General features: G+C 60.1%; 1 protein-coding gene across 6 annotated transcripts in view; it reads right to left on the bottom strand.

Annotated features, from left to right (window-relative positions):
- HDAC5 (histone deacetylase 5) overlaps positions 1 to 24,959 on the bottom strand; it is a 36,245-nt gene extending 11,286 nt beyond the window's left edge. The window contains exons 1-6 of one of the 6 annotated variants that reach the window (XM_084863398.1): positions 24,793 to 24,959; positions 18,986 to 19,199; positions 12,219 to 12,293; positions 688 to 947; positions 450 to 591; positions 231 to 345 (exon numbers count right to left, since the gene is read on the bottom strand). In XM_084863398.1, the coding sequence (XP_084719524.1) occupies positions 231 to 345; positions 450 to 591; positions 688 to 947; positions 12,219 to 12,293; positions 18,986 to 19,007 (614 nt within the window). In that variant the 5' untranslated portion in view covers positions 19,008 to 19,199; positions 24,793 to 24,959. Of the gene's footprint in view, positions 1 to 230; positions 346 to 449; positions 592 to 687; positions 948 to 12,218; positions 12,746 to 18,985; positions 19,200 to 24,792 lie in introns of those variants that run through there. The other 5 variants (XM_084863399.1, XM_084863400.1, XM_084863401.1 and 2 more) reach the window with 5 other exon arrangements.
- Between the last annotated feature and the right edge of the window lie 2,264 nt (positions 24,960 to 27,223).

Raw genomic sequence — 27,223 nt, 5'->3', positions numbered from 1 at the left:
GTTAAGGTATCACCTGTCACCTAGCATTCTACGTTTATGAAATATCCACTGTGTGCAGCGACAGAAGAATGAATCCTGATGAGGGAAGCGAGAGAAACCAAGAGTGGGATTTCCGAGGAGGGACTGCAGGGCCCATACGCGGCTTTAGGTCAGGAACCTCTTTCTAGCCTGCAGGCGGGCAGCCCCTGTGCAGGGCACCTCTGCCACCCACGCCTGCCGAGGGTCATTACCAGCACTTGGGATGCTGCGGGAGGGAATGGTTGAGGCCGCCTGGCGTGGGCTCCTTTGACTTCGACAGGAGGAATTCCTGGAGCCTCAGCTTCACCTCGGTGCTGGCGATGGCACCTGCGGGACAGGGTGCAGCTGACCTGGGTGCTCGGGCCAGGACCCCACAGCCTAGGGGAAACGGACAGGAGTCCCAGCTGGCCCCAGGAGGCCCCGGGCCTTACTCTCTTTGCTCTTCTCCTTATTCCGCAGGATGAGCAGCTGCTGTTCCAGCCGCTGCTTCTCCAGCTCCTCCTGCCGCTGCTGCTCCCGCTGCCGCTGCTGCTCCAGCTCCTGCTGCCTCTTGGCTGCCAACATCTGCTGCTGCTGCAAAGGCACCGGGGCGGGGCGGGGGGAGGCAGGGTGAGCAGGTCCAGGCGGGGTCAGAGGTCAGGGCGGCCCCCCCGCACCCCCCTTGCTCACCTTGAGGTGCTTCTGCAGCTGGACCTCATGCTGCCGGGTCAGGTGGTCATGCTGCTTCTGGAACTCGGCGAACAGGAGCTGCTTCTGCAGCTGCTGCTGCTGCTTGAGCGCCAGGAGCTCCTGCTGCAGCTGCTGCTCCCGCAGCGCAGGGTCCACAGAGCCGGCCAGGGCGCCACGCAGCTCCACTGGGCTGGGGCTGCCTCCAGCCCCGCCACCCAGGGAGCTGGGCATGGCCCCTGGCAGCACCGGCTTCACCTCCACTGTGGGGAGAAGAGACAGAAAGGGGTCCCCACTGAGCCCTGGCAGCCATGCCTGACACCCAGAGCGCTATCAAGCAGGACTAACTAGACCAAGAGAGAACGGAGATGGGAAGTCAGAACCCTCTGCTCTGGGGATACAACCTTCTGCCTCAGTTAAATGTGGCTGGAGCCATAACTCAATAAGAAAAGATGCGCCTGGCCGGCTCGGCTCAGTGGTGGAGCGTCGGTCTGCGGACTGGGGGGTCCCGGGTTCGATTCCGGTCAGGGGCATGTGCGTTGGTTGTGGGCACATCCCCGGTGGGGGGTGTGCAGGAGGCAGCTGGTCGATGTTTCTCTCTCATCGACGTTTCTAGCTCTCTATCTCTCTTCCTTCCTCTCTGTAAACAATCAATGAAATATATTTTAAAAAAAGAAAAAAGAAAGAAAAGACGCGCCTGGCCGGCTTGGCTCAGTGGATAGAGCATTGGCCTGTGGACTGAAGGGTCCCAGGTTCGGTTCCGGCCGAGGGCACATGTCTGGGTTGCGGGCTCGGTCCCCGGTGGGGGGGCGTGCAGGAGGCAGCTGGTCAATGATTCTCTCTCATCATTGATGTTTCTATCTCTCTCTCTCTCCTTCTCCTTTACTCTCTGAAATCAATAAAGAAATTCCTTAAAAAAAAAGAGAGAGAGAAAAGATGCAAGCCCAGTCCCTGGAAGATGGTGAGTGTTCAAAATGTGCTGCTGTCATTGGGAGCTGATGCCACTGGGTTCTTTATGTGAATTACTTTACTGATGAGAAAACCGAGGCTGCAAGAGGTTTAAGTCAGCGTTTTTCAACCGCTGTGTGCCGCGAGATGTTGCCTGGTGTGCCATAGGTGCAGACAAGACAAGAATTTTATAATTTTTCACTATTTTGTTTACTTAATATTTCATAATAAAGTAATTATAAAATACTTTCTTTGTGTTTGATTCCTATTCAAGAGAATTACTTTATATATAGTCAATATAGGCACAGAGTTAAATTTTTTAACATTTTCTAATGGTGGTGTGCCTCGTGATTTTTTTCATGAAACAAGTGTGCCTTTGCCCAAAAAAGGTTGAAAAACACTGGTTTAAGTAATATGACCAGAGACAGACAGCAGGTGACCGATGAACCAGGATATAACTACGGTCCTGTGCCTCCTCCCTCACCTCTCAACGCCACACGCTCCCCGCCAAAGAGTCTGGACTAGAGAGACACTGAGGCACAGAGGTCGGTTCCAGAAATGACAGGACTGGCAGCCAGGCCCTCAGTGAACGCAGGAGGGGCCCTCGGGGCCCTCTAGACACCCCTGTCCACTTCCCTTCTCTTCCCCTCACCCAGCCACGGGGCTGAAAGCAGAGGCCACGGGCAGGGGGTGAGCTGGAAGCGGGAGGCCTCAGGGGAAGGGGTGCAGGGCTGCACCAAACCAGGGACAGGAGGGGGCTGGGACGCAGACTGGCTTCCTTCGCCGGATTATCTCCTTTCAACAGTTTTATTGTAATTACCCTGAAAACGCCGCTATATATAGAGTGAGCCAAACAGCAGCTGTGCCCAGGGGGAGGAGGGAACGGGAGAACGGGAGAATGGGAGGGCAGGCGCAGAGAGGAGGTGGGAGGAGGAGACAGGAAAGGAAAGGGAATCAGACAGGAAGAAGGTAATAGCAGGGGGGCGGAGGGGGGACGGGAGCTGAGGCAGAGAGCTCCGAACTGCAGTCCCCGGGACAGCCTGCTGGGAAGCGAAAAGGAGTCTGGGGCCTGCTGGGTCCCCAGGCCCTGGGTCCAGGCCCCAAGTGGACAATGGGAACGGGCCGATGGGCCCAGGGAGGGGCAGAGGGCTCCGATGGGAAGGGTAAGCCTCAGCCTCTTGATCGCTATGCGCTGTCCTCTGGGCACTGAGCGTCACTTCCCATCGCTGCCCTGTGGCTGCCAGGGCAAACACCGCACCAGCAGGGAGCCCCAGCCCAGCCCACACCCCCACAGCCTCCGCCGCCAGAGGGAAGGGAAGGCAGCTCCCAACGCCTGGGAAGGAGGAAGTGAGAGAGGCCAGGCCAGCCCATCGCGTTCCTTTTCCATCTCTTTCTCCAAAGAAAGCCCTCGCTTTCCTCTCTCCAGCCCCGGGAGGCCCCAGGGCGTGGGGAGGACTCTATGGCAAGAGCCCCCGCCTGCCCAGCCTGGAGAAGCACCTAATATCCCGCGGCTGCGCCTCCTGCCCCGAGGGCTTCTGCCCAGGTTCCCCCAGCCCCGCATCAGGAGTACCGGGACACACACACACACACACACACACACACACACACACACACAGTGAGGGGCTGAGCTAAGAGAGGCCCCCCCCTGTGCAGTCAGCCTTTGGCCCAGATCTGAAAGAATGTCAGAGGCAGGGGCTAGGGGACCCCCTGGGGGAGGGGAGGTGCAGCCTGAGCAGAATGTCGCTCTCAGTCCCCATCGTCCCTTCTCCCCCAAGCACTGCGAGGCACATTCCTCTGTGGTCTGCCCGCCAGCCACACTGACGACTCTGCGGCCAGAAGGCCAGAGCCACATCTGTAGGAGTGGCCAGATGCGGCCAGAGGGTGGGGCTACACACACACACACACACACACACACACACACACTCTATCCCAGCACCAGGACATTTCTGGAGGCACCCCGCACCATCCAGGGGGCAAAACAGGGGGTGGCAGCAAAGAGCCAGCAGCCAGCCTCAGGTCTCCCCAGCTCTGGAAACACCCAGCAAGGCCCCCAGCTGCCCTGGCCAGTGTGGCTCAGTTGGTTGTCATTTCATGCACCGAAAGGTCGCTGGTTCCATTCCCGGTTGGGCACATGCCGGGTTACCAGCTCGATCCCCTGTGGGGGCATGCAGGAGGCAGATCGATGCTTCTCTCTCTCCTCCCATCCTCTCTCTAAAGTCAATAAAAACTTTTTTTTTAATGAACCTTTAACATAAAGGCCTGAGCTGGCTGGAGAGTCTGTTCCTAGGTAAGCCTGGCTAGGCCCGGGGCCCTCCAACCACGCAGCCAAAGGTAGACAAGCTTCAACCTGCTGCTCCCAGCAGTGCCGGGGCTGCAGGAGCCAATGCCAGCCCGACCACCCAGAGAAGGGCAGGGGTCCGAGTGATCCTGGCTCCTCGCAGTCCTGACTTCCCTGGCAGGAGGCCTACAGAGAGGGCACGGGCCCAGGTGAGGGGCATCTCCCACCACGGCTCCCTCCCAGCCTCCATCACTGCCGTCACCGAAATGCCAGCCCCGCGCTGCAGCCAGAGCTGCAGCCCATCGGTATGCGGGCGGCGGGGCAGCCAGCGGGCTCTGGGCTCCGCCACGTAGAATTGTTCCCGCGCAAGCAGGAAGCACGGGCGGCTGGAGACTATCGATCCGCAGGCCCCGTGGAGCCTGGACCGGATGCAGCACCCCAGGGGGCCGCCAGGTAGTTACCTGGCTCCACCCGAGATGGAAGGGGCTGCCGCGGAGCAGCTGGAATCAGAGAAAGGGCAGGGGGTAGGCACCGAGCCCCTGCATGTAGTCTGCTGGGCACAAGACCTGGGGCCTAACTGGCCTTGCGCCCCCTCAAGGATCTGTGCCCTCGGCCAAACTGGCACAGGCGGAGTAGGTGCCGTGGCTGCCCTCATCGCGAAGCGCCTGGAGGAGAAATGGGTGTGTCTCGAGAAGAGGCTCTCGATCGCCTCCCAGTGGACCCAGGGCGGTGGGAGGACCTCTGAAAGGGAGGGAGGACTGAGGACACTGCTCCTCACGAGGACAGTCGAGGAGACCTCCGAGAGGCCAAGTGTGGGGTCACGTACAAGGGCAAGACCCTGGTCCTCCCTGAACCCCCGTACTTCCTTCTGACGGCGAGCTGCAGGGAACAGAAAGTGAGCCCGACAGCCTACCCAGCAGCCTCCTCAGGGGAGGCACTGTCTGCCCACTGCAGACCTCCTTCCCGGGGACTCTGACCCTGTCTCCTGGGAGTGGCGGCCTTGGGAACAAACGGTAACACCGTCCTGTCCTCTGGCCTTCTGTGGGTTGGACCCACACTACCCTGTGGAGAAAGCCAGCCCAGGTAGCCGGGTGGGCAGGGCTTGTAGCCGTCACAAGGACCCCACTTGTACCAGGCTCTGGCTCAGAAGGAATCTCCCTGCCCAGCTCCTGGGCACACCTGGGCAATAGAGAGACCTCAGTGACACTTTCTTTTTCTTTTACTTTTTAAATATATTTTTTTAATTGATTTTCTACAGAGAGGAAGGGAGAGAGACAGAGAGAAACATCGATGAGAGAGTCATCGATCAGCTGCCTCTTGCATGCCCCCTACTGGGGATGTGCCTGCAACCAAGGTACATGCCCTTGACTGGAATCGAACCAGGGACCTTTCAGTCTGCAGGCCGACGCTCTATCCACTGAGCCAAACCGGTTTCGGCATCAGAGATACTTTCTTCCCGTCTAGCTGGGCCTCCTGTCTCTCCAGGAACCCCTTTAGTGCAGTGGGGGTCCCACAGCAGATTCTCTGAGCAGCACAGCCAGGGATAGCCTAGATCCTCGCGGGGGGGGGGGGGGATGAGGCAGGTACTTATGGGAAATCTTTGGGACAACTGCCAGCACAGCCTTAGACTACAGAGTGCCCAGGCCACGCCTCACTCCTGATCTGAACACACCACAGGCCCTGCCCCAGCTCCGAGCCCGCTCTGGGGGAAGTCGCCAACTCCAGAATCCCTGCGGCCCAAACCCTGGCAGCAGGGCACGGTTAGCTGCCCTTGGAGGAGCCCTGGAGGGAGCAGGGCAGCACCATGTATGGCACAGTTGGCTCTAAAGTAAGGTGACCAGACACCCCGATTTTTAACAATGTGTCCCGCGTCCCGCGGCGTCTTAAAAAAAGTCCCGATAAGACGCCGCGGGACGCGGGACACATTGTTAAAAATCAGGACTGTCCTGCCAAAAGTGGGACGTCTGGTCACCTTGCTCTAAAGAGACCCTGGTCCCCGGAAGTCCCGGCCACAGAAGTGGAGGGAAGAGACCACGTGAACGCAGACTAGGAGGGAGGTGTGCAATGAGCGGTTAGGAATGTCTACATGGGACCAAAACGAGACCTTTGCTGATAAGCCCTGGGCCTGAGGGGCGCCCCTAACGAGAGAGGAGAGGGGGTGAGAGGGGCCTCTGAGACCATCTGCTTCAATCCCCTTGCTGAACAGATGAGGAAACCCAGACTCAGGCTCCTGTGCGGACAATCCCACCAGCTAGGGAGCAGCAACTCGAAACCAAGTGTCCCCACTCCCGGCTCAGACAGCCCGTGCGGCCTGGCTCCACGGCGGGCACCCGGTGCTCAGCACCCACCAGACCTAGACAGCGACCTCTCTGGAGAGCACCAGGCTGGCAGCAGCACCTTAGGAGCAGGGTGGGGAGTCAGCAGTCTCCTGCAATGTTTAATGACCTCACTCTGTCCCTCTGGGGCAGGGGTCCTCAAACTTTTTAAAGTGGGGGCCAGATCACGGTCCCTCAGAGAGCTGGAGGGCCGGACTATATGAACTACTAATCCCTACTGTAACACCTCGGCTGCGCTCACTGCCCAAAAAACCTGGCGGGCCGGATCAGACTCCTCTGCGGGCCGCATGTGGCCCGCGGGCCGTAGTTTGAAGACCCCTGCTCTGGAGAATGGGAGAAGGCCCCTGTCCCTCCGCGGGTCTTGAGGGATTCTGGAAGGAGGCACAGAGCAGCGTTTCACACTCCTCCCCGTGACGCCCATGTCCCCGCCCCACGAAGGATGCTTTCCCATGATCTATTTCTGTGCTCCTACGTGATTAGGGAGGCCAATTTAGGCTCAACAGGTTCGACCACAATTCAGACAGCATTTCCACATGTGCACACTGGGGTGACTCTCACCTAGCAATTTTCCCAACGCCTCGCGTAACGCGCGTCCCATCACGGGGAGGAACGAGGGCTGGAGTAAGAGAAGACCAGGGTTCAAGTCAGGCCCTGCCACGTCCCAGGACAAGGGACCGAGCACCTCCCTGTGCTCCGTGCAGGCATCTGTGAAATGGGAGGAGGCACAGCACCTACCGCCCAGGGCTGCTGAGCTCAGGAGAGAGGACACAGGCAGAGCGGCTTGGCACCGGGCCTGGGAAAATCTCAGGAGGTGCCAGTCAGGGCTATTATTAATGACTCCTGACATTTCCCGGACCCCTTTGCCAATCTAGGGAAGCCTACGGACCACTTCTCAGAACGTTTCTAAAGGGAGTGACATCAAATACGTAGAATTGCGTGGGGTCAAGTTCGCAGACCACCTGAGCTCCAGGAAGCCAGGCTCAGCCCTCAGCCAGAGGGAGGCTTCAGCTCTCTCCTGTTAGACTGCCCCGAGACAGCCGTGGTCCCGCCCCAATCAAAGCCCTTCCTGTGGGCCACACGCAGCACAAGCTGGACGCACCAGCCGCTGGACCCCAGCGTTGCGGAAGGCATCTCTGGGAACAGACTCTTCCCAAAGGCGGCTCCTCCGGGCTTTTCCTCCTGCCCTGCTACCTCCCAGAAAGGCCGCTCTGTCCTCTGCAGCCCTGCCCGGATCTCTCCTCTCCCTCAAAAGCATTATTTAGCCCAGATGAGCCTGAGTTTGGAGTCCTGCTCTCAGGGTCCCAGCCAGAAAGCCTTTCCTGGAGTCTAGCCTTACTGTGCCCGCTGCAGGCAACACCCCCCTCCGCAGTACTGTTCCACATCTTCCGGGGCCCCCCTTCTTGCAGAAGCAACGTGAACTGGCTTCAGAAACTCTCAGAACGACAAGGCAGGGAGGGCCTGTAAGTCAGCGACTTAACGTCCCGTTGACAGAGGAGGACCGTAAGCCCAGAGGTGTCAGAAATTGGTCCGACACCTGGGAAAGAGGTGCAGGAGCCAGGCAGGGCTTCTGGCTCTCTCCCTCCCACTGAAAAAGCAGGAGGGATCCTGAGGCTGCTCCTGAAATCAACGAGCGATGGAGTAAGGAGCCAAACTCAGTCTTCAGGATCCAGGGGTCTCGGGGCCCCCAAAACACCAGAGACCAGGCGCACGTAGGAGAAGGGAGCCAGGTTGATGGAACCCCCAGAAACCCCGAGGCAGACCGTGCCTCTACAGCCTTGGGGGCACAGAGCCAAGGGGAAGGTACAGAGTCCAAGTGGAAGGTACTGGTGACAATGGAGTTCGCCATTGATCTTGGGCTGCCACGTGAGGGAGAAATAGACTCACTTCTCGCAGCCCAGCCATTTCCAGGAAACACTTGGGCACCACGCTGGAGGCAATTAGGAGGCACGATAACCATTCAGAGCCTGCAGCTGCTGCTGAGAATGTTCACTCCACACCTGGGGTGGACAACAGGGGCCTCGGGACATCACCCAGCCCCGAACGTCCGACAGAGCAGCCTGCCCACCTGCCCACCTGGCCGCTGGCCAAAACCCCCCACCCCAGCTGGGGTTTAGCCACCTGCTCCCTAGTGTCTCAAGACATCTTCCCTCTCCAGACGGCCAGGCTGCTAAGAGCCGGATGTGACTCTGACCGGGGTAACCACAGCCCTCCCTCTGCACAAGGCCCTTCTCGAAAGAATCCTCGAGCCCGCTGCGGCCTCCCAGGGAGGCCGGCGACGCCCGCTGGCAGGCTGCTCGGCCCCGTGACCACTGCCCACATGACCCCTCTCCACGCAGCCTTGACTCCAGCGTGGTCTGAGGCTGCTCCCGTCGGCGTCACCTGAGATGTGCCAAAATGCTGGTCCTGGGCTGCCCTAGAGGATCCGAGCCTGGGAGGGGGAGGGGCGAGACTTGGGAGCCTGCATTTTAACAGACTCCTTTGGTAATTCGGACACATAACTGAAAGTTTGAGAACCACTTTCTCACAGGGTCCCTGGGGCGGCTGCACTCATTTTTTGCTGCCAACCTGACAGCTGTTACAGCTGTGTGTGTGGACACAGTTAATCTGATTTCCTGTCTGGCAGCTGTGCAGCAGGGAAGGGACAGCTGAGGGTCTCACAAACAAGACGAGGGGGTGAGGTGGGAGGGAATGGGGGCAGGGCGGGCCCTCTGAAGGGAGGGGCCTGCAGCTCTGCCCCTGAGCGCGCCTCTCCTGTCGGGCTGACCTCCCTGCAGGAAGGGAAACGGTGACCGAGTGGTCCCCAGTATTTATAGAAAACAATCTCCTCTCCGAAGCCTCAGAAGTCCCCCCCAAGGCCAGCCTGGTCTCTGTTGTCTAGGAGCACAACGTGGAGGTACAAAAGCAGGCCTACCACACACAGCTGTGCAGGCTAGACACTGCACAAGGGCGCCTGATTGGAGGGACAAGCTGGGGACTGAAACCCAGCCCTCAGCCCAATTGCTAGGCCCTACCCTCGGGCATGAGGGTATCTATCTGAAAAGAAAAGGGCCACTTTTCACATTTTGCACACGGGAGCTCTTCTTGTGTGGGTTGGCAGCGGCCCTACCTAAGAGACCTGAGTCCAAATCCCAGGCGTCTCTTACTCTGTGACCTTGGGCAAGTTGCTTAACCTCTCTGATCCTCCTCAATTATAAAACGTGGCTATGAATACCTCCCTGGAAGAGGTAAGGTAAGGAAAGCACCTGATATCCCGTCACTTAGTACCCTATATTAGTTCCCTTCCCACCAGTCTCACCCTTCCTGGCCTCCCCACACCCTAACCCACACCCCCGCACACCCCCGCGCCCCCACACCCAGCCAAGCTCGGGACGGTCTGAAGAACGTGGATAAGAATGTCCAGGGGAAACTCCAATGCCAATCCAGGGCACTTCTCAACATCCCAGCAGGCACAGCATCTCTTCCTGGCACAGGCAGGATGCCCGCCCGCCCGCCCGCCTGCCTCGCTGGGAAGGAGACTCCTCTTCTGTGCCTGCTCATCACATCCTGCCCAGTCCGGCCGGAGGGGAATCCAGGGCTCCTCCTCAGCACTGCATTCTGGGGAATCCCACAATGCAGCTCAAGTTCCCAGCCTCCCCAAGCGGGGACCAGGCCTGGAAGAGGGGGTGCCCACTGTGTGCTGGGCTGCTGTGGAGGAGCCCTCCAGGAAGACCTAGGATGGCACAAGACCGGTACCCCACGTCCCTCATGGGCTCCGTCTGCCAAGGTTCCGGCTCACCCACTGGGGCAACCATGTCTGTCTATGTACCCAGAGGGCCACGCCCCAGAAAGAGCCTCGGAACTCTGCCATCAGCCCCGGACGCCAGCCCCTCGAGCACCCTTCATTCATCCGTGTGCCAGGCACTGTGCTAACGCTGGGAAATGGTGTGACCAAGAGAGCCAGAGAGCCATGGATGCCCCTCAAACGGGTACGTCCTTGCTGCTGGAGTAGGCAGAGTCCACCCCGGAAAGCCCCACGCCCCAGCCCCTCATGCTGCAGGGGCCTGGCCCCAAAAGCATCCCTGACACCTGCTTTTTTAGCCTCCGGCCCTCGCATCCTGTGTCCAGAGATTGGGGGGAGAGGGAGAGACGGGGTGCCTGGGCCCTCACGGCCATGTTTATCCAGGGTGGAATTTTTTTAACCCAAAGGTTAAAGTGTTTCTATTTGAAACATCTATTTACATTCCAGAGTGAAAAAAAAAAGCCAAGGCCTCCGAGCTCCCGGCCTATATCTGTCCCCAGCCGCGTCACAGACACAGCGTCAGAGCTGCGCGGGGGAGAACGTTCTTAGCCCTCTCCCCGAGCCCGAGGTGACTCACAGCTCCCTCCTGCCAGCGCGGACCCCGCCGCTCGGAAGGCTAGGCCGTGAGGGTGTTTCGGGGGGAATTAAGGGGAGACGGGGATCTGGAGAGAGAAACTGGCGGGGGGTTCTGTGCAGGCACAGACAGCCTTAGGGAAGAGATGTGGGCAGCGGGGGTCCAGCCTGCAAGGATTCTGGGGTTTCACTTGAAAGAAGGTGCGAGAACGTGCTGAGGAGGTAACCTCAGCCCAACCACCAGCTGCTGCGGGAAGGCAAGGGGCAGTGGGAACAGGGCAGGAGGGTGAACTGATATGGCATCTGCCACATGGGGTAGAGCTGCCCCAAAGCAGATGCTCTGCAGTCAGTCCCTGACTTCCCAAGAGAACACCTTGGCTGCTGCAGGCTTTGGGATGGGGGTCAGCAGGCAGGGTCTTTAGCTAGAGCTGCAGACTCAAGCAGACCAGCCCTCCATGTTTAGACTCCCTCCCAGGGGACTTTGCAGGGTTGGTGCCCAAGGTTATGCCCCTACCCTGGGGAGACTACATGGGCATCCCCGCCCAGGCAGATGGCAAGCCTTGTTCCAAGGGTTTTCCTAATTTTCCCAAAACAGTCACCCACTGACACATCTCAATTCAGCTGCAACCTTATCCCTGGATGGTTTGAAGCCAAATCACACCAGCTCCCACCTTCCAATTCGAAGCGTGGGACCCACGCCCACGTACCCAGAGGCAAAGTCTCCCCAAACGTACACACACAGACGCCCACACCCAAGTGCCCAGCCACTGCCAGGAGGGGCCACGCGGGCACGGATCCAGCGGGCCCCTCCCTCGAGGAAGCATCTTGTGGTGCCGGCCTGGTGGGAAGGCTGTGCCAGAAAAGCCTTGATGCTGCCAACAGGTTCCTGGGAGGGAGGGAAGGAGTGGCCCAGCTCTAGGGCACCCCACCCCCCAGCCAAGAGCCAAGAAAGTCCCTGCGGAGAAGGTGGCGGGCTAGGGGGTCCCAAGCCTGGATGAAGGCACCTCTTTGCCCTCATGAGATGGGAACAAACCAAGGCCTGGGGGAAGGAGACATACGGGGAGCCAAGGCCTAAGGCAGCAAAGGCCCCTGATACCCCAGCTGCCAGCCTCTGCCCAAGTCCACAGCTGCACAGCCTCCCCCTTAGGTGTCTGGTCCCCTGGGGACTCCTGACGAGGGACCTGCAGAAATCACTGCACGGACCCTCTGCTCCTCAGGTCCCGGCCGGAGGAGCGAAGGCAGCCTTCATGTGTGTGCACACTCGGCCGTGGCTTCTTCCCCTGCCCAACCTGGGGGGCGGGCAGCCTGGCGGCAGGTCACTGACCCACTTCCTCCCCTCTGACCACGGTGCCAACTAGGCCAGGCTCCTCCAGCGACCTGCAGCCCCCCGCAGGCAGTGCTGACCCCGCTGGAGGCCGGAGGGGCCGGGAGGGATGCGGCCCCGTGCAGCCGAGGGGAGGGCGGGAAACCCCACCTCCCTAACTACCCACAGTCTCAGCACAAAGCCCCTAAGAGAGTCCTAAGCGAGACCCTCTCCGGGCGAGGCTCAGAGCCGGACACTCAGCCCCAGAGCCCAGGATGCCCAGCGGCAGAGGCCAGGCGGGGTCGCCGAGGCACTTACCTGCCACAGGGATGCCGTGGAGAGGGGTCCGAGGCAGGATTTCCAAGGATGGTTCCCGGCCTGACATCCCATCTGCTGAGAAACAGGATTCCGTCTCATAGATGGTCTGCAGCATCTCCACCAGCCCCTGAGCCTTGGGCACCAGCAGCATGCCCGAGCGGGGCCGCCAGAGGCGGGAGTCAGCAGAGGAAGGTGGTCGGGCAGGCCCTCACGGCTCAAGGGCTCCCTCAGGCCGCTGCTGCTGCCGCTGCCGCTGGGACCCGCGCTTGGGGAGGTGCCTCATCCGGCCTGGGCACTCCTGGCAGCGGGCGGAGCCACAGGCCCAGCTCGCCCCTAGAGGGGCATTGGCCCACCGGCCTGCGCCCGGCTCAGGGGAGCCGGAGTGTGGCAAAGCGCTCGGGGGAGAGGAAGGGGAGCTCAGCAGGCAGGCGGGCTCTCTGCGTCCCCTCCCAGCCCTGGGTGACAGCTCTGGGACCGGCTCCCTGCTCCTCCTTCCCGAATGAGCCGCCGGCAGCTGGCAGGAGACTGAAATAGCAATTGGGGGAGGGCCCTGTCTATAAATAGGTGGAGCATGCTCAGGGAGCTGCAGGCTGGCTGCCAGGAGCCAGGGCCTGGCGGAGGCCCCATGGGGGGAGGCGCGTTCCACCCCAGGAGGAAGCGCCAGGCAGGGGGATGGGAGCCGGGAGGGCCGCGCTCGGGGCCAAGGCCGCGGAGGCGGTGGCCAGAGGCGAGGCCGGGGAAGGGCACCCCCGGAGTATCCGTGCATCTGGGACGGCTCTGGTGCTGCTCTTGGCAGGCGAGGGGCCGGAGACCGAAAAACAGCTCCATCCTCTCTCCTCCCTCTCGCATCCAGGGCATGTTTAGGAACAGGAGAGGTCTTCAGGAGGGCAGACGGGGCCGCCTGGCCTAACCCGGCATCTTTCTTGGAGTTCTCCTCCAAGCCGGAGCGAAGTTTGTTTAACTTCCGCCCTCCCTCAGAGCTGAGAGGAGCCTCAGCCCCTCAGCCAACATGGAGATCCCCGGGCACATCGGGGTGTCACCTCTGGGGGCTGCTCTGCTTCCTTCTGGGGGCAGGACTCTTCCTGGACAGGACCCGCCCGGCCCGGGGAAGGGGACCCGGGGGCACCTGCCCATTCTCGGAGCACAGGTGGTTTCTCCCTGCAACGTGCCAGGAGGAATGCCAACAGCAGCACATACATCCCCTCGTTTATTGCGCACGATGACCTCAGGAGGTGGGTGCAGAAGGGGAAACCAAGGCACTGAGAGCTGAAGTCACTCACCCTTGGTCATACACACCTGCTTACATGGTAGGGCTGGGCTGTCTTAGCGCTCACTGCCTCAGCCCACTGCCTCCTGCACAGCAGGGCCAAGCTGCCCTGGGGTTTCTGTTAACAGGGACCCAGGAGGAACAGACTTGAGGTTGGAGGCCCTCTGAGAAGAATCAAGAAGCTGCCAGCACCCAGCCTTCCTCACCAGTCCCAGGCCCGACAGAGCAGCTCCTGTCCTGGGTGCTGCTGGGACCGAGGGCTGGTGCCCCGTGAGAACTGGTGACACGGACCTTCCCTGCCCACTGCTGGCCCATCCCTTCCCCTCAGATTGTGCTTCCCACTGGTACAGAGATCCCACTTGGCCCCCTGACCTCACTGGAGCCTTTTAATAGCCTGGTTATTCCTGGGTCTGTGCCCCCCTCCCCCTTCCTGATGTCACAGTTGCTATTTTGGAGCCCCCTCCTGGCCCCTTCTTGCCCCCAACTCCAGGCATGGAGCCAGGGACACCTGTCCTCTCCCTGGACTGGATGACCTCACCCTCCTGTCAGGAGCCCGGGGGGAGCTGGCCAACCAAGGACACGGTGGCTGTGGGTCCTGAAGCCCATCTTCCCACCAGCTTCTGCCAGCCAGGTGCCTCCTGCCTCAGGTGGGTGCACATGGGCAGGGGAGGTGGCAGAGGTGGGCATTCCCAGGCTGCAGACTGGCTGGCAAGATGTATATGTGGCGGGGGGGGGGCGGGGAGGGATAAGGGGGTACAGGATCTAAACAAATGTCTGGAGCCTCAGCTTCTTAGCCAAGGCAGATTCTAGAAAAATGGGGATGGAGCAGGACCTCCACAGGGGTCTGAAACTGGTGGACACCCCAAGGTAGGTGATGGGACCATGTTTACCAGCCCCAACCACACACTCATCCTGGCCAACCGGGTCCTCTGAACAAGAAGGGGAGGCCAAGGTCTACTCAATGGGGTGCGGGGCAGCAGACTCAAAGGAGCCCAGAAATAGCCCCTCCCAACCCAGGTCTCCACCCACCCACGCCGGGAGCAACCGGAAGGGCTGGCTAGCCCTGTCCCGGCTCCCCTGCCTGCCCCAGGCACAGGAGAGTCCGCAGCGGAGCCCAGTTCTGGAGGAGAGGAATCACCGGTTATGATGATTCCAAGCAGGGCCTCCAGAACCTGGAGCAGCCAGAAGCCCGAGGAGAAAACGCTCTGCTTAGGGAAGGCTGGGGCACCCAGGAGACGGGACATCCAGAAGTGGCCAAAGCCGGGGGGTGAGGGCAACTCCCAGCACTGCTCTGATGTACAGTCACAGCGAGAGGCGGGAAGGGAGTGTCAGACACAGCCAGACAGTCCTCAGTGCCGCTCCATGGGAATAGAGAGGAGGCCTGGGAAGGAGGCAAGTCTCCTTTTTTACTTCTGAGATTCAAATGATGCAACAACATCTTCCTAACGCCCAACCTCAGTCCTTCCTGCGCTATCGCCCCTTTCCTTGTGGTTCCTGTCTCTTCTGCATCCCCACTGATCCCATGAGTCACCCCACAAACCTTACAGAGCGCCCACCAAACATGAGCCTCATTCGGAGCCAGCGCCATCCCCTCCGAAGCACAGTGACCTTGTTCCGTCCCTCGGAGGCTTTGGGTCAGGCCTCCTAACCCCCTACACCTCGAGGAAGGGAGCCCCATCTTGTGCTCCTCCAGGCTTCCATCTCCTGGACCCCAAGACGGGGGCGGGGCCTGAGCTAAAGGAAGAAAGCAAGGTGGGCTCTGTGTATGACACGAAAGCCAAGGGCTGACCCGAGAGCACCCCGGAGGGAGCGTGGGGTGCCCGCTCTCCTGGGGTCCTGGAGACATGAGGCCTGCCTGCCCTCTGAGCCCAGTCCTGCTGGAGCCCGTTGGCATCGCCCGGGAGCTGCCATATGCCAGGTCCCATGCTAGGTGCTGGCTGAACCCTCTCGTTTGAAACCGAGCCCAGGAAAAGCATAAACACCTACTTTGGCATCTTCGCCTCCCCTCGGGGCTGACCCTGCCTCCTCCCACCATCCCATCCTAAGCCTCAGTCCCTTTGGAATGATGGCCCAAGGAGAGGGAGCCGAGCACAGAGATGCTCTGGGGGCTCCTACGTGGAGAGGCGACACCAGGAGTCACTGCCCAGGACCCAACCCCGCCCCCCACTGGCACTGACCCACTTTCTCCTCCTCGGGGCTGGCTCCTTCCCCAGGGGCTCAGAGGCAGAGCCCGGGCTGGAGACTGGGAGGCAGGACGCCGAGGTTCCTGGCTCCACCCCACGCCCATGCCCCAGTTTCTCTGGTCACCAAGAAAGGAGGGGGCAGCCGCCCGCCCGCCCGCCCTCCTGGGAAGGAAGGAGAGAAAGTGTGGAGTGTGCTGGGAGGTGCTGGGCAGGCAGGTGTTGTCAGAAAGCTTGTCTCCCTCCCACGCTGCGGGTGAGGAGCCCGGCTGCCTGCTCCTGGGCCCTGCCACACCGGGGCTGGGCCTCACTCCTGCCCTCTCCTCTGGGCAATGGCACAGAAGGCCGGGCAGTGACCAGGGCAGGCCTAGCTCCCAGGTCTCGGGTCAACCCCAGGTAAGGGACAGATCCTGCCAGTCCTCCAGTCCCACTGAGGGGAGCAAACGTGACCCATTCCAAAAAAATAAAGAGAGCCTAACTCCTCAAGCCCTTTTCCCCGAAGAGAAGCCAGACACCGGGAGTGGGCTCCTCGGGAAAGCAGGCAGCCCCCTCGACAGGCTCTGCCTTCACCCCAGACAGGAAAGGAGGCAGATCAGGGGCAAGGCTGGCGCTGGGCCCCTCTGAGGTGAGCTGGTCAGCTCCCGCAACCCAGGGAGGGGAGTTCAGCCCCAGAAGCAAGCAGCCTCGAGTCTCTCCCTGCCGCCCCTCACCCAGAACTCCCTCTCACCGGCTCGTTTGCTCTGAGAGCAGAGACGACCTGCCTCCTATTTTTCTCTTGTTTTCCCACCGGCTGAGCTCAGGGTCCCACACGTTGGGTGTAGTCCGCAAGGGCTTATCCAGTAGGAAAGCTCCTGCGCTGAGAGGAGTTTAGGGGAACCCCACAACAATGCTACCCTGTGTCCCAGGGAAAGAGGAAGGAGTCTGAGGACTCAGGAGAGGGCGGGAGTGCTCAGGGCGGGGTCGCCCAGCACCTTCTCCCCGTGCCCACCTCTCTCCCAGCCTCGTGGTCCCTCGCTCTCCCTGGGCCTCTCCGAAGGGGATCCACCGGGGAGGCAGACACCACAGGCTCCAGCTACAACCCGTGGCTTCCTTTTACTTCTGTGAAGTCCAAAGGCACATGGTATCCACGGCTCTGCCTGGAGCAAGGCACCTGCGGCCCCAACCCTGAGCTCGGAGAACAGCAGGTGCCAGGCCCCTTGAAGGGGACGAGCTGTGTGGAGGCGGCTGTCCCCGGAGCAGCTCAACCAAAGTGGGAGAGCCAGTGCTGGAGCCCCAGGAGCACTCACTCAGCAGGAAGGGCCGGGGCGGGGGGGGGGGGAGGGGGGGGGTGTGCTCCCAAGGAATGACGCCAGTTCTGAGGCCTCTCCACAGTCCTAAAATGAGGCCCCCAGTCCCTAGGCCCCTCCTTCTCCCTCCTTCCCACACACGAGCAGACAGCATCTCCCCCTACTGGGGGGAGCTGGAAGGCCAGACAGAAGACACAGCCAATGCTGCAGGCCCCGCTCCGGAGGCTCCTCCTGGCAGGGCTCCTGGGCTGCTGGGAGCCTCAGCTCCTACCACTCTCCTGTCAACCCTGGCAGAAGTGGCTGCAGGGGGAACTGGGACCACCAGAGCCTAAAGAGGCGACCCCGTGACCTCACCAATCCAAGGCTGATGGTTTTACCCTTTTCTTAAGGGAAACGTCCTTCCCAAGCCATCGACAGATGCCTCTGGGCAGCTCTGTCCCCTCGGCCACGGCTTCGGCCGCAGGCCTGGTGTGCCTGGAGGTGGCTCCTGGACCGGCCAGCATGGTAGCTCAGACAGCACTACTCCCAGGCACTCCTGACCCTGCCAGGAGAATGTCCGGCTGAGATAGATGGGCAAGGGACTCCTGAGCCCCCACCAGGCCTCTCCTCTCCCTTCACCAGCCCAGTCTCAGAGGGGGAAGCAGGAAGTCAGGGCTCAACAGCCCACCCTCCAGCACGGGAGTCACACACACCTCTCCGCGCCTGACAGCTGCACGGTCCCTACAGGGGGCTGGAGGCCAGGGCAGAGGTGGAGGGTCTGAGAGAGGGCTCCTCAGGCAGAGCTCCTCAGGCTGGTCTCAGGAGCCCAGCCTCCTCCGGCTGGCACTCCCCTCTGCCTGCAGCCTGTGCCCTGGTGGGAAGGGAAAGGAGGGAGAGGGGGCGCAGCCTTGACCAAAACAAATGGCACAACAACCCCACCAGCTTCCAGATTTCCTGAGTCTGCTGGACCCCCCACAACCCTGCTCAGGGCAGCTCCCACCTCCTGTCAGCACCGGGCCCACAACAGAGAGCGCCGGTCCAGCACACGGACGGGGGGAGGAGGTGGAAGGGGCCCGGACTCCTCCCTGGTGCTGCTTCTGTCTCTCCTGCATTTGGGTTTTCATCTCTAGGCCAGTTTCCCTGTCTCCGAAAGGAGGAACAATACCCTCCACCTCTACAGACAAAGCTGCGGGGCTCAGGACAGGCTTGGTGAGCAAGAAGGGCTCTGGCCCTTTAAGACTGTCCAGAAGAAGGCAGCCACGGAGGGAAGGCAGTTATTACTTTGACCACACGGACCCATGACCCTCCTGGGAAACTCCTGAGGGTCCAGCTCAGGCCACTTGAGCACATCGTTACGGGCATACACCCAGACCCACCCACCCAGAGGGCCGCCTGCGTCCCACCCACAGACTATTTCTGGCGGCCCGAGGCAGGCTCCTAAGGGCAGAGAGGAACAGGAAATCTCGGAGGCAAGACCCCAATTAGGCATCTGCCGTGTCTAGGGCCCAAGGGGGAAAGGGGCAGTGTGCCTGACTCAAAGGAGAGAGCCGAGAGTCTCTAACCCACCCCAATACCACGCACCCCGGCAGGGGCCAAGGCCGACGACCCCGCAAACCTCCCCTAAGAAGAAGGTATGGGGCACAGAGAACCACGCCAGCGGGAAGAGCCGCCACCATGAAAAGGAAGCCTGGCATTCGGCTATTGTAGGATCTTCTTCCAACAGCATCCCCAGACTGCCAGAGAGGCTCCGGGCCCCACGCCCCCCTCAGGCCCTGGTGAGCAGGACGGGACACAGCTAACACCAAAGGCCCCCTCGCGGAGAGGGCAGGCATGGGGACCCGGGCCCTCCGAGGGCCAGTCCCGATTGCTGGCCCACCGATTCTCAGGTGTAACCCGGGATCAGTCACTTCAGGTTCACCTCTGTCCTTTCTTGCGATGCTTCTCCGCTCCTGACCCCCCTGTCCCCTTACAGCTCAAAGGGCCCAGGCTCTCAGCGTGCACAGCCCACTGCAGCCAAAGCCGCCCGGGCGCCCTCTTCCGGCCCCTAGCTCTTACCCGAGTCGGTGGGAGAGTTCATGCCGGCTCTGGGCCTGCAGGAAGCTGGCGCTGGGGGCTGGGACAGGAGGGAGTGGAGCTGCGGTGATGTCAAGAAAGACAGACGATAACAGACAGACGGACGGGACAGGAGCCCGGGGCCGCTGTGCCTCTAATGCCCATCCGAGGCCATCCTTCCAGGCGAGGAGGCAGTCAGGCACTCAACACGGCATCCCTGGGGAGAGAGGGAGCGGGTTAGAGGTCCCCACGCGGGAACCTGGGAGCCGCAGAAGACCCGGGGGAAAGGAGAGGGACAGCTGCCCAGGGGCATGGAGCAAAGCCGCAGACTGGACCCGACCGTGGTCTCTGCCCTGGCTAACTGGTGAGGCTGCCAGCACTCAAGGGCAAGGAAATGGCTACCGCAGTCCCACCCAAATCAACTCCTTTTCCAACGGCAGTGCCCACTGCCAGGTGGGGACCCGACGGGCTCCCAGGGTGCCCACGGGGGACTGGAGGCGCCCAAGGGAGAAAGTGCAGGGAGGCCTCGAACTCTGTCCTCAGCCGTGGGGAGACGCGGGCCGACCCGGAGCCCCTGGTGACGGGAGACACTGGTGCCCCAGCCCAGCAGCCTGAGATGGGGCTCTCAGGTGAGTGCCACCTCCTCCTACTCTGCAATCCTTGTGCCAGCTCCTGAAATGTGATGTGCTTCTGGCTTGGTCTCCCCCCACGTAACAACTGGTCAGGGAAAGAGGGTAACCCTCTCCCACACATAATCCACGCTGTTTCCAGGAATTTGGGAAGGCAGAGGTGTTCACCCCGCATCCAGCGCCCCCAGACTTGGGTCCAGGGCCGAAGCCCAGGGCTTTGTGCGTGTAGTGCAAGGTCTGAAATGCAGCCTGCGGTCTACCTGCCAGGCTAGGGGTCACCCAGGCTGAGTCCCATCAGAATAAGGGCCGAAACCGGTTTGGCTCAGTGGATAGAGCGTCGGCCTGAGGACTGAAAGGTCCCGGGTTCGATTCCGGTCAAGGGCATGTACCTTGGTTGCAGGCACATCCCCAGTAGGGGGTGTGCAAGAGGCAGCTGATCAAGGTCTCTCTCTCATCGATGTTTCTAATTCTCTATCTCTCTCTCTTCCTCTCTCTAAAATATATTATAAATTAAAAAAAAAAAAAAAAAAGGGACATCCTTTTCTAGTTTGTACAAAGGCACCAAAGGCCCAGCGTAGGCCTGCCAGGGCCAGGGTAGGAACAGAGGATGTCCCAGGACTAAAAGACCAGGAGTTGGACAACCTGTCCCCACTCCTCCTAGAGCTGGTCCCCAAGCCTCTGATACTACACCCTCACCCACCCCGAGCCCATCCCTAAACGGCCCACGTTCCACCCCATTTTCTTCCAAATGGAGGTAAGCCCCCAATACCCAGTGAAACTGCGGTGGCAGGAAGTGATCCGAGGAGGCTGAGAGGAGCTGGGTGTTTAAGCTCTAACAATGCTCCCAGCCAGGAGCAGGCCATCAGCCCTGCCTCTGGATAGCCCCACCTCCTGGCAAGATAAATTCTCGGTGAGCCTTGAATTCTCATCAAGGATTCCCAGGCGGGGGGTTCATATGGAGCAGAGTAGCCTTGCAGTCAGCCATGGCGGGGACACAGAACACACACACGCCCATGCACACATGCACACATGCCCATGCACGCATGCACACACACGACTTCAGGTCTTCCTAGGCCTACTTGCTGCTTGCTCTTACCCACACGGGGTTTGGACTCTGTCGCTGGAGAGAGGTGCGCTCAGATTGGGAGGTGGAGGAGGCAGGGAGAAGGGCCTGAATGGCTCCAGCAGGCCCAGGTGTGGGGCAAGGACAAAAGAGGCTGTGCAGGGCTGGGGCCGACCTCAGGAATGCAGCAGGTGGAGCTGCTGGTGCCGTGCAGGGCCAGCGTGGGCAGGCAGCTCAGCCCGTGCCCAGCCCGTGCCCACCCGGGCTGGCGCCCAGTCCTGCTCACACCCTTTCCCGTGGGCTGTGGTACGCAGCTTCAGAAATTCCCACGATTCCCAGCAGCCCAAGTGGCCCAGCCCATCTGCCTATAAAAGACTCCTCCACAGCAGGATGCGCAGAAGGGGCCCGGCCTCAGAGGCACAAAGACTAAGTCAGTGTCAGTCCTGAGCCCCCATCATCCTCACCCCCTGGGGAGGGGAGGAGGGGTTCCTAGAACACCCAGGAGCTCAGGATTCCTCCCCTCCCTGCAGGATGAGACCCCTGGACCCTGTGCACCTGCAGTGTCTGCCAGTACCCCCATCGAGCCTTCCCAGGGAGCAGGGGCCCTCCTGGGAAACAAAGCCGCATTCACTGCCTAATCAGGACAAGTGTAGATTCTTGTCTGGGGCGGGGCACCAAGTGGGAAAAGGGCAGCGTGATGGTTAAAACCTGAGCTACGTGGTCCCTCCTCCACCAGAGAAAAATCAGCGCTGGCCATGGTCACATGAGGGTCTCAGTGGGCAGGTGGGGGGGACCAAGAGCTGTGTGGCTCCTGAGTGGCCGATGAGTGAGCAAGCCCTGCTTCCCTGCCATAAGGAAGCAGACCCCAGGGCCCTGTCCCCGCCCCATCCACGCTCTCAGTCAGACCCCAGGATCCAAACCCACCTCCAACGTCCAGCCAGGATGGCAGGGCAAGGAATGAGGAAGCAGCTCACCCTACCAGCTCACGGCTAAGCCAGGGCAGTTAAGGCAAAAAAAACCCAAACAAACAAAAAACCCCACACCCCATTCATGAGCAATGAAAGCTCTGGCAGAGGGTGGGAAGAGACAGGCAGACAAGTGAGGGAGATACAGAGTCATGTCATGCCCCAAAGGCCACACGTTTATAGTGCTGCCCCGCGGGGATCCTGCCCCTCACACAACGCCCTCAGAATTCCTGGGGAGTCAGGTGTCCACTCAAGGGCCTCTCTGGCACCAGCACCACCTGCAGCCTTCAAACACAACCCCGGCTCCGGCCCTGCTGCAGGCAGGCCCCGTTCTGAGCATGGTGGCCAGGGTCCCTCCCCAGGTCCCAGGCGGCCAGGGGAGCTGTCTGAACCAAATCCTGTGAACCTAAAACTGCCCACAACCTGATATCTGCCTCCAAGGACTTCATCCGAGAGCCACAAGCCCAGACACCCCATCCCGAGGCGCCACGGGCCCCTCCTGACGTGGACACGGGAGACCCTTTTCCCAGCCGCCCAGAGCGGCCACAGCCGTGTGCCCGCCCCAACCTGGGCCGCCAGAAGCCTGGGATTATCAGAGCCATGAGGGCTGGCTGGCTCGGATGTCCAGGCCCCAAACTAAGAGAAAGGAGGGTGGTGGGGCAGGGCGGGAGGGAAAAAAAAGGCACCAGGCTGACAAATTCATCTCTGCAATCAGCCCGTTTCTGTTTGTCTGCTCAGACGCAGCTCCAGGCATCTGCACAAACCAGATGGAGGAGGCTGCTATTTCTAGAAGAAAAAAAAAGGGGGGGGGGGGTGAGATGGGAGGGAGGGAGGAGGAGGCAGAGGCAGAGGGCAGAAGACCTGGTCTGTTTGCCCTAAAACCCCAGGCAGAATGGGATCCCCTCCCAGCACCACCAGACAGGGTCCCGGTTCCTGAGAGGGCCGGGCCGGGCTGGGGTGCGGGCTGGGGTGCGGTGGGGCGGGGGAGAGAAAGGCAGAGAAAGTTTAATCAGCCGAAGTCGACTATAGGCTACAACAGGCCCCCTCACAGGCGGCATCGGGTTTTCATTCATGAGCAAGCGACAGTGCTCCGAAAACGCCAAGATCCGCCCCCCCTGACAGTCTCCCCCCCACCCCCACCCACAGGAGTGCATCCTCTCGCTGGCTGGCTGAGCCTGGTGCCTGTTCCAGACATCCCTCCTCAAAGGGATGTGAGTAGGAAGAATTAATTATTAAAGAGCAGCTGGTACTTCGGCACCGACTGTACTCCCCCCCCTCCTTCTATAGCTGGCCCCCCTTCCCCCTTCAGCAGAAACACAAACCACACACACACACACACACCCCTCCAATCCTGGGCCCCATTTATAAACAGACGGCTAAGATGCCACCCCCAGGGAAGGGAAAGCAAACCTTTGTTTCTGCAGCTCCTCGGAGGGGGTGGGGCACGTGATGCTGCTGCCCCCCACTCCCTCCAAATTACCGGATCCAGCCCAGAGGAGGGAATGCTGGGGAGGAAGGAGAAGCTGGCACAGAGCGAACGGCCTCCATCCTTGCCCCCAAGTAACTTGCGCCTGGGATCTGTCTCTCTGGGCCCCGGTGAGCACACAGGACGGAGTGGAGGTGCTGGGGGCCCCGCTCCCCTAACTCAGAGAGACCCCTGTCTGCCTTGTCAAGACATGACCCAGACCCAAGTCCAAGGGGGGACAGAGCAAAGAGAGGACTCAAGAGGAGGGGCAGGAGGCCAACCAAGATCTCCCCAAGCTCCGTGTTTAGGAGGCAGAGGACAGAGGGAAGGCTGGGATGGAGGAGGAGGCAGCCCCCAACATGGCTCACCCACCATCCCTGGCCCAGCATCTCAGAGCGGGGACACTCGAAGGCCCTGGGCCCTGGAACACAGACTGAGGACCCTCTCTCAGCCTCTGTCCTGTGAACTGGGAAAGGCCCAGGGCGAGACCCAGACCCTGGCTCAAACCCTGCACATCAGTCTGGTCGAGTCTCCCTGGCCGAGACTCCTGCGTCTCCCACCCCCTGCCTCCTTTTGTTCCTAGGACCTGGCTCCATTCTTCCCTCCCAGTTGGACCCTGAACCCCATCACCGCCCCCAAGAGCCAAAGCTGGTTCCAAGCTCCAGAACAACAGTGGTCACTGGAGCATCCCCCGAAAGCAACTGCAGTTGCTACTCCTCCCCTCATCTCAGGCGGCCAACAGTGGGGGTATCAGGTGGTCACCTCCTCCCCCAAATGGGGCACCCACCTTCCTTTCTTTCCCCCCTCCACCCAGACTCCCAGATGAATTACTTATCGCCCAACCAGTCTCATCTTCCCAGGGCCCGGAGCAGGGTGAGCTGGCGAACCAGCCTCCCCCAAGTTAAAAGGCGCAGGCAGGATCACCGCCTCCGTGAGGTACGGCCCAGGATGAAAAACGAGGGGCATCCACCCCAGACCAGAAGCCGGGGCTCGTGTCTCTCTGTCTCTCTGTCTGTCTGTCGTCTCTCTCTCTCTCTCTCTCTCCCTGGCTTCAGGGTGTCAGACGGGAGGAGAGGGTGGGAACACACGCAGGAAGGCCTCCCGGGGGAGTGGGGAGAATAATGGGAGAGAGAAGTAAGGTGGGCCCACAGGCCCCCTCCTCTTGCACGAACTCAAGGACACAGAATGAAGAAAACGTTCTCGGGTCTGGGGAGAAGCGCTGCGAGGTGAGCAGCGCTCCACGGAGTACCCAGCCAAGAGGGGTGCCCAGCCAAGAGGGGTCTGCCTGGAATCTGGGTGCAGGACTCAAAAAATCGCTCTGCAACCCAACATGCGCCACTCGGGAAGGGGCAAATCAGACAGATCCGGCCGCGTCCAGGCCATTTGGGGCCGCGGTCACGGGAAGGTGGGCCCTCCCCTTACCTGCAGGAAGGCGCCCCTGCAGGGAGGGACGGGGAGGGGAGGGGCGCGCGCAGGAACCCCGAGGCCCAGCCCCGGGCCCGCGATGCCCCCGGAGGGACGCGGCCGGCGCCGGGAGCCGGGAGGAAGGAAGGGGGCGCGGGGCGCGGGGGGCGGGGGCGCCCGCGGACAGCGCCGGCGGCGGGAGAAGCTGCGCCGCCCCGCGCCCCGGAGGCCCGGGGAGGTGGGGGCCCGGGGGCCGTGGGGCCCGGGCGGCGCGCTGGGCTCACCCCCTGTGGATCGAGCTCCAGCTTCGCGGGCGGCGGCGGCAGCAGCGGCGGCGGCGGCAGCAGCGGCAGCGCCTCCCCGACGGCTCCTCCATCTTTGCGGCGGCTCCTCCGGCTCCGATCGCCGCCGCCACCAACAACAACATTCGGAGACGTCACTCCCGTCACGTGACCCGACCCGGAGCTAAAAATAGGCATCCCCCCCCCCCTCCCGCCGCTTCTTCCACCACCAGCCCCGCCCCTCCCTAAGGCCCGCCCCACAGGGCGGGGCCGGCGCCGCTGGAGCAGCTTCTTAAAGGGCCAGTGCCCGGAGTGGAGCTGGGCTGCGGAGCGGGTGGGAGGCTGGGGTCCGAGCCCCGCGGACAGCGCTGGAAGGAGCGCTGCAGGCGGCCGGGACTGCCTGCTGGGGCTCGGCCTTGGGGACACCTGGTCTTCCTCCCCGCGCTTCCTCGGCTTCCTTTTCAAACCCTGGATGGTGCAATCGCCGCCTGCCTGAGCTCCTTCCTAACACGCCCTTCTGCGGCGGGGGGGGGGGGGGGGGGACTAGGGGGGAGTTACTAGGGGCTAAGAGAGTCCTCCGAGGCCCCAGCCGAGATGCTGGGGGTGGATGGCTGGGACAGATCTTGAGCTCTGACCTCACACGCTACATCCGTGTCAGGGCAAAAAAGAAAAAATGGGAAAAGCCAGGGTATGGTTGTAACCGTCCAAGGTCTTCAAAAGGAAGACTTCCGGTCTCTGGTGCCATCCTTATCTACAACCTGTCTTTGGTGCCATTCTCCTCTGCAAAGGACACCATAGGAATATGTGCGGTTAAACCCCCACAGTTTGTCAATAGTCTAGTAATGCCACTAGCAAATTTTATTCTAGGGAAATAAATATGTCCCTAAAAATGAACATGGAAGGAAAGAGATTGTTTATAATGATGTGAAAACCTTAAATATCCATGGATAGGAGGGGGCTGGCCAATAAACTGGGGCACATTCACTCAGCGGAATGCTATCCAGACATTAAAAATGATGTGCGGTCTGGCTCAGTGGACAGAGCCTTGGCCTGGGGACTGAAGGGTCCCAGGTTCGATTCTGGTCAAGGGCATGTACCTTGGTTGCAGGCACATCCCCATTAGGGGATGTATAGGAAGCAGTTGATTGATGTCTCTCTCATTGATGTTTCTAACTCTCTCTCCCTCTCCCTTCCACTCTGTAAAAAATCAATAAAGTATATTTTAAAAATAAAAAATAAAAATGATATCTCCATAATGACCTGAAAGATGCTTATGCTATATTGTTTTCTTGAAAATCAGGATTCAAACTAGTAACTATAGAATTGCTCTGTTGTTGTAAACAACAAACTAGATCCATATGTCTGAGTATGTGTGCATAGAAAGAAGCCAGGAGAATAAATACCAAAATATTTACCTTTGTTTTCTCATTTATCTTTTCCTGTATGCCTGAAGTTTTGCAACTATCATGTGCCATCTAATAAGAAAAAGTAAGTGACATACATACATATTTCTGGAGCAAAATGATAAAGATAGTTTCTGCAAAGCATCTCATAAATCAGTTCCCGCTCCAGCCCCAGACACATCCACAGCCCCACCCCTTGCACTCAGCCAAATCACCCCCTCCGCTCAGATACTATATCTGCCTCCCCAATTAGTCCACTCCCTGCACCCATCCCTGCCTTGTCCCGAAACCAGAGTGTCTGCTTTCAGAACACAAATCTAATCAAAGAGAGGGTTCAAAACCTTTCTGATCTCCTCACTGAAATCTGTAGCTGGCCCAGAAAAGTGGTTTTTAAACTTTAGGGTTCTTACAGAGTAAGTGAGAAGTTTGTTCAAAAATGCTAATTTCTGAACCATCTCCAGAACTAATTTTATATATGCTTTCATTGACTCTGATAACCATTTGTAAATATATATATCTATGTATGGCATTATTGGTGCAATGTCCAGCTCTGTAAGCTTCTTGTGTGCAGAATCCACACATTTCCATCCAGCGGTGCTTGGAACAAAAAAAAAAAATTTTTTTAATGACTATTTATTAAATGAAATGAAGGAGTACTAAAAGGTTAAGCCAGGGTGAGCATTTTTTTGACTGGACAATGGACTCTGAGCAGAAAGCCTGGCCCACCAAGTTACCCCATGTCACTCCAAGACAGGGGTCCTCCTGCCTCTGTTTTGCATGGATGGTGCCACCCATTTGCTGGTACTTCTATTCAGCCTGTGTGGTCTCCTGTTGGGTTGGGCTGGCATTTTGCTTTCTCCGTCCTTACCTTTGCCTCCCCAAACGAGCATGAGCCACTTGAGGAAAAGGGTAAGATCATATTTCTTGTTGCCTTCCCAGCACCTATTACATCACCTTGCACAGAGCAGGTACTCTGTAAAGACTCTGGGATCCTGAAGGCTGGAATTTCTCCTCTTGAGATCTCAGAACGG

The sequence above is a fragment of the Pipistrellus hanaki genome (assembly GCF_964339955.1).
Source record: "Pipistrellus hanaki genome assembly, chromosome: 16".
Taxonomy (NCBI): domain Eukaryota; kingdom Metazoa; phylum Chordata; class Mammalia; order Chiroptera; family Vespertilionidae; genus Pipistrellus; species Pipistrellus hanaki.
This window is presented reverse-complemented; position numbering and strand designations above follow the sequence as displayed.